The sequence below is a fragment of the Anguilla anguilla genome, chromosome 7 (genome assembly GCF_013347855.1).
Source record: "Anguilla anguilla isolate fAngAng1 chromosome 7, fAngAng1.pri, whole genome shotgun sequence".
In the NCBI taxonomy this organism is placed as follows: domain Eukaryota; kingdom Metazoa; phylum Chordata; class Actinopteri; order Anguilliformes; family Anguillidae; genus Anguilla; species Anguilla anguilla.
The window spans coordinates 34,027,647-34,040,894 of record NC_049207.1 but is presented as its reverse complement, the minus strand read 5'-3'; the positions used below and the strand labels follow the sequence as shown (position 1 = coordinate 34,040,894).

The following is a 13,248-nucleotide window of genomic DNA, read 5'->3' as shown; positions in this document are numbered from 1 at the left end:
GGGAAGGTGGACGGTTGCTGATCGAATATTAGCGTGCACTGTATTAAAAACGACCGACAGGTACCTGGATCCCCAGCATAGCGCTCCGGTGGTGACAGGCGAGGTTCCCTGGCTGGGGGAGCAGGGGGAACCCGGTCAAACGGATTCACTGGGGGGGACGAGACGCTGGTTGGCGTCTGCTGGAGTCGCTGTAGCTGAGCAGTAACCTCCGTCATGGTATGAGCGAAGGAGTCCAGTGCCTGCTTAACCGCCTCCAGCTGGTGCTGATGTTCGCCTAACATGGCTCCCTGTCTTCCCAGCGCCGTCTGGAGTTGACCCAGGTCCGCTGAGTCCATGGTGGCCAGATCGTACTGTCAGGGTCTGGGGGAGGACTCAAAAGCAGACCAGATGTCCAGAGAAAAAACGTGGAGATTTATTTCCAGACACAGGGTACAGGATAAGCAACAGTCTCGTAGTCAGAATACAGGCGCAGGTCAAAATCCAGAAATCCAAACACAAACAGGCAAAGGCACAGAATCAGGAGCAGAGACCAGGACGATGGAAACAGGCGGAAGTCAATAATCAGAAGCTAGAATAACAGAGTCGGCAGGCTAAATACGTAGTCGAAAAAACAAGCAAAGATCAAAAACCGGGAATACACAAAGATCCCGAGATAAGGCTTGAACGGCACTGACAAAAACAGAGGCACGATCTGGCAAAGAAAAAAGGTGCACACAGAAACTAAATAGCAACGCCAATGAGTGAAGATGGGATGCAGGTGAGGAAGGTAAGTGGAGGCTTGATTGCAGATGCGGAAACCGGTGGAACAGGGGCGGGGCGTGGGCGTGGACAGGAACCAGGAACCTAAGGGGGAAAAACAATAACAAACGCACACCCAAGCACACGAACACAGAAAACACCACCGCAAGCGAAAACAAGTAAACTGAAAATAAAAATAAATACACACTAGACAATAAATAAAAAAATAAAAAATAAACAAAACTAAAACGGAACACAAGGAGAATCAGGCAGGATTCCTGACAGAGGTAGCCTACAATTTTGAGATGCAATGGTTAGAATCATTCGTAGTGTGGGAATTTACAAGCGCGCATATTAGTGAATATTCTTACAAACACACAGAGAATGTAATACAGCACACATTTACAAATAATGTAAGCTATCAACGAAACAACATTAGCGAAACTAAATAAACATTGATATTCCAGCTCAACTACACGCAGCTCATCAGTAACAATGCCTCAATCTGAAGTAGGCTAGGTCTGTTTAGCAAAGTGGTTATTTTATTGCTATTTCCCGAACTTACATACAGTGTGCTAATATCGATTGTGCGAGGATACTAAGTTTTAGAATCGTAGCCATGCCACTACATGCCAGGCATGGGCTATTTATTACCAATATGATCGAAAAAAATATAGTCTACCTGCTACTTCTAACACAACCAGACGCAGAGCCTATAGCCTATAATTTTGAGATGCAATAGTTTGAATAGTTTGTAGAGTGGGAATTTACAAATGTGCATATTGCTGGATATTCCTACAAACACAGAGATACGTTGCAATACAGTACACATATTTACCAATATGATCATAAGAAATATACTTACTCATTAAGTTGATCCTCAGCTGGATCAGTTCGCTGTTTGAAATGACACCGCTCTTCATCAGTGTTCGGGCCGACCGGACCTGATGAGTTGCTCGCGTCTTCATCATCGCTCTCCAACAAGGCATGAAGCACGTCAAGTCCAGTCATCCGTGCCATTTTCCAAAATTAAACGAAATGTTTACCTCCAAAGGTGTATGCTTTGACATTCTATCCTGCTTTTGCAGGCTTGGCATTTCTCACATGGATTTTGCATCGCCCCTCCCCTAGTCCCCTTCTATGGAGAGTAATTATAATGTCGCTAACATGTGAATGCGATTTGGGTGGACTTCCTGCTGAGCGAAATTCACATAGTAATGAGTAAGGACTAACGAAGCATACATGGTATAATTCATCAAATTTAAAACTTTTAAAACAATTCATATTATTTGCCAATGGGCGCATTGGAAAGCCGCGATTCTAAGGTTTCTGTCAATGTTTTTGTTGCGTCTGTATGATAACAGCTCATGAAGTTAATCATCCAAATAGAAACAAAAGTTCATTTCATCTTGTCGAGCTCCGCTGGCGGAGCTCCCGACCCCAGAGGGTTAAACTTGACTTGAAACCACATTTTCATAGTTTTCCACGTGATGCAACTTTGTGCCAGACATGGCTAGATGTAATCAGACACCCCAACATAACATCCGAAGAAGTTCGCAAACGAGAACTAAGGGTATGCATTGACCACTTTGAAGGCACCGACTACAAAGGTGACCGTCTGAAGCCTGGAGCTGTACCCACCGTTTTCCCATCGTTGGTCGAACCGCTCAAGGTAGGTACTATGTGGGCTGGTTAACGCTATCGCGTCTGTCCATGATACATAGGATGTCTACCACCAGTTGTTGTTTGTCCTGGGAATAGCCTGTGGTTCCTTGATCTCGGCCCGCTCCTGACTCGCTCTCGCACGATCAGCCTGCAAATTAGCCAGCTGTTCTTCTGTGTATTCTGGCTCGAATCGATAGGGCACAACAATTCCATGATCAAAAACAAAATCTCCTTCATCCTCAGACACAACGTTTCCGCTGGTAAGGTTTTGTCGTGGCGCCACGCCACGGCAAAATCCTTGCCGCCACACCATAATAAAAATAAAAAATGCTAAAATAAAAATTTAAAAAAATATATATATATACTATATATATATAGCCTATATATTAAATTCATAAATTAAAAATGTTAAACTTTCTAAATATTTCTGCCTTTCAAATCCATACTGTCGCGTCCACATTTATTTTCAAAAAGAGCCTAGGCCGCACACATCATGCTTGCTCCTTTCTGAGGTGGTCGGATGACTTGCAGCGCGCGAAGGTCGCACGGTCTGTCAAAGCGTCACTTTTTTTTCTTCAGCCACCGAAAGACAAGGAAAAGGTAGGTAGCGACGCTTCAAATATTACAAAAATACCATAGCGTTAACCAGTGTTTTAATTGGACCAAAATAAGTGCCGGTACCTACTCCTCAAAATACATACTGTTTAAAATAAATTAATGTTGGTAATCAAAAGAAGAGTCGGTACTCATATACAAGTTCCAACAGCTCCTGCCCATCTCAAGCACTGGCGTCAACTATCATTCGGTGATGACAACTGGCGGATCCTTACTCTGTTCGGGCAAGTGGAATGCCTCATGCAGTTGTCTGATTGGACAAGTAAAAAATAAATGTGATAAATATGTAACGTTATCTGAAAATAAACAGTGTTTGTTTGAGCCGAAGCGGAACCTGTTCCAGTTGAGCTACGTACGTGCCTACCATTTTTTAAAAATCTAGAGCTACTATTATAACGGCCGAAAATTGTTGGCAAATCGCCAAAACGGCGAATTTTTTTTAAAAAAGGGCATTTAAAATGTTTGAGTGATTCAACTACTTCCATTTCCATACTACAACATGGTGATTTTTTCCCATGAAAACGAAAGGGAAAGTGTTTATTTTTAAGGTTTTGTGAATGTAGTGAGCTAGCAAAACTGAGTGTTAGGCTACAGCTGACAAAGAGGGCATTCTAATGACGATTATGATTATAACGAGAGGAGCAGTCTCACAAGCTGCTGCAGTGTCCAGAAATGAATACAGATAAAACTAGCTAATAAAAAATACATTAATCAAGTGTCTAAGTTAGTTAGGAAATTTTTGTATCATGCTTCTCAGTAGAATTAGAATGTAACAGAACAGAATTTTTAAAGCCATTTTTCTCACTTTTTCCTTTTTTTTTTTTTGCATGGACAATGCATGTAAACTCTGTCATTGAGTGTGAGACAGACAGAGAGAGGGCTTTGAATGTGGACCCAGCTCAAATTATATTGTTAAATAAAAAGTTAAAACATTCTAAGTACTATTTTGTCATGGTAATTGAGTTAATTTAACAGAAGAGTGTCCCTTTTAAAGTGCAATATGTAACTTTTCTTGAGTATCAATTTTGGTTATATAGTCCTCTATTCTTGAAGATCGAACTTCTAGATGGACAATGTGCTCTTTTAATTGTTCTCACCCCACCATAACTCAAATACATGCCTATTTTGCTTCAATATTTACAAACAATACAAGGGTTAACAAACCTTTTATGGTTTTAAAGTACATCTAAAACTACTTTTTAGCTCTTGCAAATTGCTATTCCTTGTATCAAGAGCTCGTCAGAGCTAAAAGATAGATTTAGATATAAAACAAAAAAAACCTTTAAGAAGTCTCAAGAGGTTAGTCTTAAACTTTCTTGCCTTTGCTACACCCCCGCCTCCCCCCCCTTTCAGACACCCACCACCACACTAAGCTAAGAGATCAATTCCACAGGAAACACTGTCAGACATTTTCGGTTTCGCTAGCTAGTAGTCATACAACGCTATTTCTATGACCAACCTAATGTTATTGTCTGCTGATACCCCACATCAGAAGTCACGCAATGATATGCATCCTTGAGTTCGACACTAAACTGCCTGGCTCTACTTCCTGTATTCGTAAAGGAAAACAACAAAACAGCGCAAAATATTAACATAATGAAATAACTAATCGAAAAATGAAGGGCGACACATTCATTAGAAGGATAATATCAGTCATGAGAAGCAGAAGCGTTTTAAAGTGCAATTCCCCTTTAATTTGTGCTATTCCTTCACAGCTCTGGAACAGGTAATAATGTAATAACCATAATCTTAACATCGGGCTGTTACCATACATTCCTAGTTTTTATGTAGATGCAGAAATTATTGACAAACACATTTATGGCCCTTTTCAGTCTTTAAGTTTTATTATTATTTTTTGGCTCAGTCAAAGTTGTGTGTTTTCCAAGCAAGTAAACTGAAAGAATTAGCATATATACTTCTGCTGGTTATCAATTTTAAAGATTACATTACAATAATGTGGAAGGCTTTATCCAAAGTGACGTACAATAAGTGCATACCGAAGGTCATTGTACCAACTACAGAACACAGGTCCGATAAGGTACAATGCTCATTTTGTAATTTATTCATAGCTGTTATTGTAATGAACTGTATTAGGAACTACAGTATATCTATGGTAAAACTTGTGGGTGGGGCGGAGTTTTGATGACGTGCCACACTGCATATATGGGGGTATTCGCCATTTTGTCACCCTCTTATTCCTGTTCAAGTTGTCTAACTAACCCTAACCTGCATTGCTTACTTGAGAATAATAAACAGCACGATTGTGCACCGTGAACCATTTACTCTCTGTACTTTCATTATCGTTACCTATCTTACTATAACTTATCTCAGTGACAGAGCTCCAACAAAAGTCTGTTATGTTATGCGCTCCTAGTTATTTCTTTAATAAAACTGCATTTTGTTGTAATTTTCTGTGTCACGCGAGTGTGTTTTGTGTCACGTGTACTTTGCTTTTTCATTACAGACTGCAGCGTTAGTTGGCTGGGTTCTCCCGGGTGCGCACACAGGCGATGCGGGTTCACTGTTCGGTTGCGGGTGCAAGCCTCTAACGCACTATATAAGATTCGAGGAAGCCGCTCTCTCTGATCCTGCAGGCAGGCACCTCAACACAACGTGACTATTGGTTTTGTTCTGTTGTCTTTTATTTGCAATATTCGTTTATCTAAATAATTGTGGTTTATTAAAAAGCGGTTAAAGGGGAATTGGACTTTATAACACTTCTGCTTCTCATTACTGATGTTGTCCTTTTAATGAATGTGTCACCCTTAATTTTGTGATTGGTTATTTCATTTTAAATGTCTAACGTTAGAAAGCAAGACCTATTTTTTTTTAGCGCAAGTTCACATAGTAGTACGGTTTTTGGTTTTTTCTTATTCTTCAATTTCGTTTCGCGGCAAAATCAAGAAGAAGCGAAGCAAAACATTCCGTTAACTTAGCCTCGAAATAAAACAAACTAACGTTCTTTTGTTTGACGCGATATTGGTGTAATAATGAGGTGCATTGTACCCGGTTGTTATAATGCCCCCGTTAAACTTGCCTTAAAAGCACGTTTTCATAGTTTTCCACGCGATGCAACTTTGGACTAGACGTGGCTGGATGTAATCAGACACCCCAACATAACAGCCTAAGAAATTCGCAAACGAGAACTGAGGCAGCGACCACTTGAAGTCACCGACTACCAAGACAACCGTCTGAAGCCTGGAGCTGTACCAAGCGGCCAAAACCAGACTTAGTTTTTGAAGCTCATTTCCTGGTCTTGTTGTTTCTGGTTGCTCACTAGCGCCACTGCGATTGGCTTCAGTATAGGTGTTTTCATATCCGGTTTCCATGTAAGTCTACGGTACAAATGCGGTCAAATACAAAGTCAATAATTTTTTCTCACAAGAACAAATAGTCACAATATGTGTATTTTATTTGTCTTATGACTGTCCGTGGGTCGATTTCATGATTTATTGTGTCATTTGGGCACTGTTATAATATTTGTTGTGGACCAATGAGGTACAGTTTGCGTCACTTCCTGATTTCTGCGGAGGGCTAAGCTACAATAGGGGCTACAGTCTATGGCCACTGGGGTGGGAGGTGGCGCCTCTTGGTCTTGACATTGTGGCTCCGACTCGTCGTCCACGGTCCACCTGTGCAAAGTCATAAAATGCAGGCATTCCATTTCGTAGTGATTTCATTATGGCGTGTGCTATTTACAGCTGCACTAGATGACCATAAAATATTCCTCCTCTGAAGTTTTTTTGGTAGCCAAGTCATTTTTACTATTTCCTTTAGCCTCCTTAACCAAATAATGAATTGGCAGAAAGCATAATCAGCTTACTATATTTGGTAGTCCAGTAGCCTATGCTAAAACAGTTCGCAACTTCAGCTACCAAGCCATTTGACTAGCTAGCTAACCCTAACCGGCAAATATTCAATCTGTCAAACGTGTTTGACGGCTTGTCAGTCGTGTACATTCCTTAAATGTCTACCTTGGCCATGCTTCACGGATGTGACAAAGCTACTATAATCCCGATTTTGAGATAAACACTGCAACATTTTCAGTTTCACAAAGCGAATTAAGATTCTTAAGGTTTATTTGCTGGATAACATACAACACATGATGAAATCACACACACAGAATTTCACGAAATTAACCATCATTGTAAGACTGGCATTTAGAAAGGAACATGTTTTTAGCATTTAAGAGACCCGCAAGAGCATTTAAGCCAGTGGTTCTCAGAATTGGTCCTGGGGGCTCCTTGCGTATATTGGCTTTTCTCCATTGGTTTTGATGATCTACAAGAAATAATAATAATAATAATAATAAGTCAATGTACATTATTTTTGTCTTCATGCACCAGGTGGAAAACTTGCTTTACAAAGTGCGTTGTCATATATTTACACGCCTGCAGATCAGTTATTAAAATACTTGGTAGATTTGTTAATCACCGCTGACAGTGTTAATTTTTATTCGTTTAAAAGTGACTTGCGAACGATCGGTCAGCTAGCGTCACCCAGCAAGTGAACACCACAAACGGCGATGGAGTAGTAGCAGTTACTGGCTCATTAACTGACTGTGGTGAAAACCTACGGTGATAACTTGATCGGTTAACAGCAGGTCTACCAGACAGTTATATGAAAATTAGCCTAGTCAAAAATCACCAGTACACGTCTCTGATTGATTGACCATCAGTGTAGTCGATGTTCTTTCCCTGTGGTTCATATTGCTAATGCGTGAGCTAACCACGGATAGCCTACCTAGCTCACTGGCAAGCTGATATGCTAGCTAAGCATATTCGTTTTGCTGAGAAACATACATTGAAGATAACTGAACATCATTTTATTATTAATGTCATACATATAACGTGATTACATGACACAGTACAGTCACTGTCAGGGATTCAGGGGGGTTGGACCCAGGCGCAGAGTAAAAAGACACAGGAGACTCCAAAAGGGAAATTCAAACAAAGACTTTACCAAATAAACAGGGAACAAACAAAAGGCCACGAGGGGCAAAACCATAAACACAAAAAGATTCTTAAGAACCTAAAAAAAAACAAAACAGAACACAGGCAGGGCGGAACACAGGCAGGACAGAATACACACAAGAAGGAATGCAGGCAGAAACAAAGTCAGAAACACACAATGCACAAGCAGGACCGAAGCGGGCAGAATACAAAATGAACACAAGTAGGAAACAAACACAAGGAACCAGCACCCGAGTCAAGGGAACAAAGAACTTAAATAGACAGGGGGTAACAAGACACAGGTGAACTCAAAAAACAATCAAACCAGAAAAGGAGGGGATAACAAGACACAGGTGGGAACAATGATAGAATAACGAGACAACAATAATACAATTAACAGGGGGGAGCAGGACACAAAACAGAAGTGCCGCCATCTGGCGGCCCAACAAGGGAAACACAGACAGGAAAACACAGAACCATGACAGTCACGGTTGGAAATGAAACTCCATAAACATTTGATAATATATTTTAAAACATAACGGCAGACAGTCAGCTTGCCTCGAGTTTGTTCTGCAAACGTTCGTTCAGGTTAATGGGCTTTTCCACACCAGACTGTCATTCACATTGTAAAAATCACAGAACCGCTTAACTCTATGGTTTTGGCTCCAAATCGACAACATGGCCGCGCCCGCCATTGAGCTTCGAAACGTGTTTTAGAGACCCACAGAGAGTCAATGGGTGACGTCACAGTAGCTTTGTACATATTGTTTACAGTCTCTGAGCTGTACCCACCATTATCCCATCATTGGTCGAACCGTTCGAGGCAGGTACTAAGCGGGCTGGCTAAAGCTATCGCGTCTGTCTGTGATACATAGGATGTCTACGGTAACAGTTAGACAGCTTGCTGGCTGTTGTTATAAGGTTGCCACCATCCATTTATTTAATCCTCAGACATTTTCGGTTTCGCTAGCTAGTAGTAATACAACACTATTTCTACGACCAATGTAATGTTATTGTCTGCAGGTACGTCCACATCAGAAGTCGCGCAATGATATGCATACTCGAGTTTGACACTGAACTGCCTGGGTCTACTTCCTGCATTTGTAAAGAAAAACAACAAAACAGTGTAAAATATTAACATAATGAAATAACTAATCAAAAAATGAAGGGCGACACATTCATTAGAAGTGTTATAAAGTGCAATTCCCTTGCGATTAACACTGCTGGTTGGCATTGTTGTAAATGGTTGTTTTCTTTATTTACTTCACCTTTTTAGTTTCAGTCAGTCAGTCGGTAGGTCAGCAGTGGGCCGGAAGGCTCACCAACCCCTTTCTCCCCTTTTGTTTTCAACTCTCTCTCTCTGTTCCGTCCTTGTTGTGAGTGAGGTCAGAAGAATTACTTCTAGACAGCTCAGACCAGTTCTTGACTGAGAGAGAAAGGTCTGTCATTCTGACTTCCCTGTTTTTGTGTTTCCGATTTGTACAATGTCATAATAACTTGACGTATTTTTTGTGCAAAAGGACGCTGTGGTGTTCTTGGTGTTGGCAGCCGGTTATAGCAAATCGACAGTCTTGAGCCGTAACAGTAGCTGTGAACATATTAAGTCCAGTTCACACAGTAAACATTACTCTGACCTAACCTATGCTAAGTCAAACTAGGAGGCATGACAAGCTAAACATCAAGAAAATGATGCAAAGTACAATAAGTGCTGGATGGAGGTACATGTAATGTGAAAGTGGAACAGGATGTACATGTGTAGCACGAAAGAGGGGGATTTAAGTGATAAAAATGATCCCAGATTGGGAGTGCCCCACAGAGTGGTGGTTAGTCCAGGTATATTTTTGAAGTGATTTTACCTGCCTGTACAGTACTTTGGTCAACATGGGTTGTATTTAAATGTGCTTTATAAATAAATTTGATTTGATTTAATTCTTACAGGATGTCCAAATTTGGAATGACAACCCCAAAAACTAAACTAAACTATAAGAGTGCACTCAATAGAGTGCAGATCTCCACCAGGCGTGTTAGCTTTGCTGATGCAACAATAGAGGCTACACAATCAACAATCTGGCGTGCCAAGATTACTAAACTCAAACATTCAGTGCTACTGCAACCAAAGTATGAGTTAAAAACAGAAACGCGTTGTTTGAGTTACATTAGTAGATGAAAATGATACCATGCCAATATCTGGGACTAAATATTGAATAAATATATAACCTTACCATTGGTTTTACGCATAGAGATGTCCCCTTTTAGACTGAGTGGTCATATATTGCCTTGGACAATCCGTTTGTGAAATATACGCGCATTTGTGATGCCTGGGTACCTTCCAAAATAGCTGTGCGTAATAGCATGTGTTGTTTACGGCGTTGTCACCCTTTTTTAGTACAGTCGGGCTTAATTGACAATTCATTTATTCAGTAGGTGAGAGTATAAGCTTTCTAACGATGTATAACGTGTAATTTTGCTTTTGGAATAGCATTTTATAGGTCAGCGTAATCGAAAATTTTGTTATCATTTAATTCACTTACGCATTCACTCTGTGGTAGCAGTAAAAGACGCTGCACCTAACGAAACGTTGTGAACGATTTTTCGTAATTTCTTGGGAAAATACTATTATTATTGAGGACTTCTGAGCATAGCTAAGCCATATGTTTGCTGATAGACCTAGCTGACCTCGTCTTCTGGTGTAAGACAGAAGCGGATAGAACTATATCATTGATTTCCTGTCTCTGTCTCTATCTACTGAAAACAGATAAGATTTCATAATTGCTATGTAAGTATTACTGCTCAAAATATTTCGGTTATATACGTTATTTTTGAAATTGAGTGTCTTTAAATAGGTTAGTGGTATTTTATAATGAGGATATTTCGCACTGTAATGTAAGCGTTTGTTGGTAGTCTAGTAGTTTTTGTGAAGCATGCAACAGTGATGACAAGAGTGTTTGAACACCAAAACATGATGGACGGTTGAAAATTGTTTTCATGTCGTCGTCCCATCCCCATACAAGAAAACATACGCGAGTACAGAGTATAGAAATACATACAAGAGTTAATTATTACACATTTAGGTACTATACAGCATTGTGTGACAATATTTTTGCATTAATTTTAAATCTGATATAAAGGGGCTCATTTAAATGCTTTACAATGGACAAAAAGTATTACATTCCTTTTTGGAGAGATTTTGGATATGTTTCTGTACCCCTAGCTGTACCCCTAGCTATTTTAGACCACTGTACTGATGGAAAGCTCATAATTCCCACTTGGAAATGATGCAACAGTGAGATTCTTGAATAAAAACAGTTTATTTGTAGTGAAATACGTGAATATGTTGTGATTTACAGCAATGCATAATTTAGACATTTTGGGTAGATTTGGAGACGCTCGATACACTGCTTAGTCTTTTCTTCATAGATCTTTAGTAGTTCTACATATCCACCCTTAGATTTTATGAACTTGTGGTCAAGAAGTTTTTGATGCAGAGCATGTATACTTTAACCTGCTGTATATATGCAATCTCTCTCTATTTCATTGCAAACTAAGAAAGAAAATTCATTTTAGATTTTTTTGCCTAGACAGTTTCATTTGTGGCACTTTATTTCTTCCAAAATTATGAATATAAAGTAATCTAAGCTAGTATTGTAAATGGTACAAATGTTGTGCTTCATTTAAGCCATTTTTCAAGTCTCTGTGGTGTTCACATCTGGAGTTATAAAGCTTTAAATAGGGTACCCCCTAAATGGACAAGGATTGGCAAGATTTGGCATGTGCCCTAAGGGGTTAAGAACACCCAAAAGACATCAGTGATTATGTTTTTTTCTGGAAGCATTCCACATTTGATGTTTATTTGTTTACTATTGCATCAGGTATGATTAAAGAAAAAATACGGATAAGGTAACACATAAAATAAGGACGAAAGATTAGCAATATGCCACATGGAGGCAAAAATTGTGTCAAATTGTGATTAGATATATTGTGCAGCCCTAACTTTAAATTATTTTTGGTTATCATGATATGTTTCTCAGATTATTGGTGATTTAGATTGGAATGCTGTAGCCCTGGGGTGCCCACATGTTTTTGGCCTGGAATCTACTTTTCTAATGGCCAGTACAACGTGATCTGCTAACCAGCATGGGCTACCCCAGCTGCAGTCCATAATCTGAGACAATTCTGATCAAATATTACTTAAGAACTGTCTGACTAGTGAGCAGTCCCAGAGAGCATGCATGTGTATGACATGCAAAACTTTGATGCATTGATTATATTTATTCCGATATTTTGAAAAACAGGGCCACAGATTGACTGAATGTATCATTATCATCCTGGGAATTTCCTGATTAGCAGGTGTAGTGCCTCGTCCAAATACAGCCACGTGTATGTATATACTAGACTGACCAGAAGTCCTCTTTTTCCTGGATATTTATTTTTTTGGGACCGAAAGGCAGTCCAGGCAGGATTTCTAAATTACTAAAAATGTCTGGTTATATCGTCACCCTGTATGCTTACTAATAGCTATTGACCAAATATTCACACTCCTGCAGCCACTACAGTATCAGTAATGGACACGGCTCTGAGTGTAGGCTGAAAGACTTCAGATAGTGCAGCTTGAATTCTGTTTGTCTTTTTTCAGGTACTGTCCAGCACAGATCAAACAGCCAGACCTCCCTAGTGACGCACTCTGCCAAGTCTGCAACAGTCAGGTAACATGGTAACAAAGAATCGTCACTAAATTAACTGCAGCAGACAACCATTGTTGTGCATGAAATGATCAAGCTAAAAGCTGCAAGCTGAAGAAAGGCGAGCAAAACCGGTTCCGTGCGAAGTGACATTCTTTCATCCTGTTCATAAATATGCGCATAATCAGCCCACTCAGGAAAAAACACTGAGGCATTTGTCTTTATTTTTTTCTTTCATCTTTTAACACCAGGAGCGCCGGACCATTTCCTGGCATTCAAATAACTTTTCGCGCGGCCAAGGGTCAAATGACACATTAGCCTTCAAACTGGAAATATTCGCATTGTTCGCTAGATGGCGCTTATTAGACAGGAGCTGACAAAAGTTGCCAGCCCATTGTCCTAATGAAATATTTGCGAGATTTTAGACTGTCAGAGTATCAGAGTAAGTTATGTTTTAGTTACGGCTCGGCATTCTAGTCAACACATTGTTGCAATATAAATGTATTTAGAATAAACAGTATGTCTGTATGAAAAGCTAACAATAAACAGATTGTAGGGAGGTCAAACCTGTTTTTCAAAAAACAAATTTGACAGTTTAT

At 39.9% G+C, this 13,248-nt stretch overlaps 1 protein-coding gene across 1 annotated transcript in view; it reads left to right on the top strand.

Moving 5' to 3' along the window:
- LOC118232294 (probable E3 SUMO-protein ligase RNF212) overlaps positions 1 to 13,248 on the top strand; it is a 100,075-nt gene that overhangs the window by 77,632 nt on the left and 9,195 nt on the right. Inside the window, exon 10 of the mRNA XM_035427174.1 lies at positions 12,604 to 12,673. Within this exon, the coding sequence (XP_035283065.1) occupies positions 12,604 to 12,673 (70 nt within the window). The remainder of the gene's footprint in view (positions 1 to 12,603; positions 12,674 to 13,248) is intronic.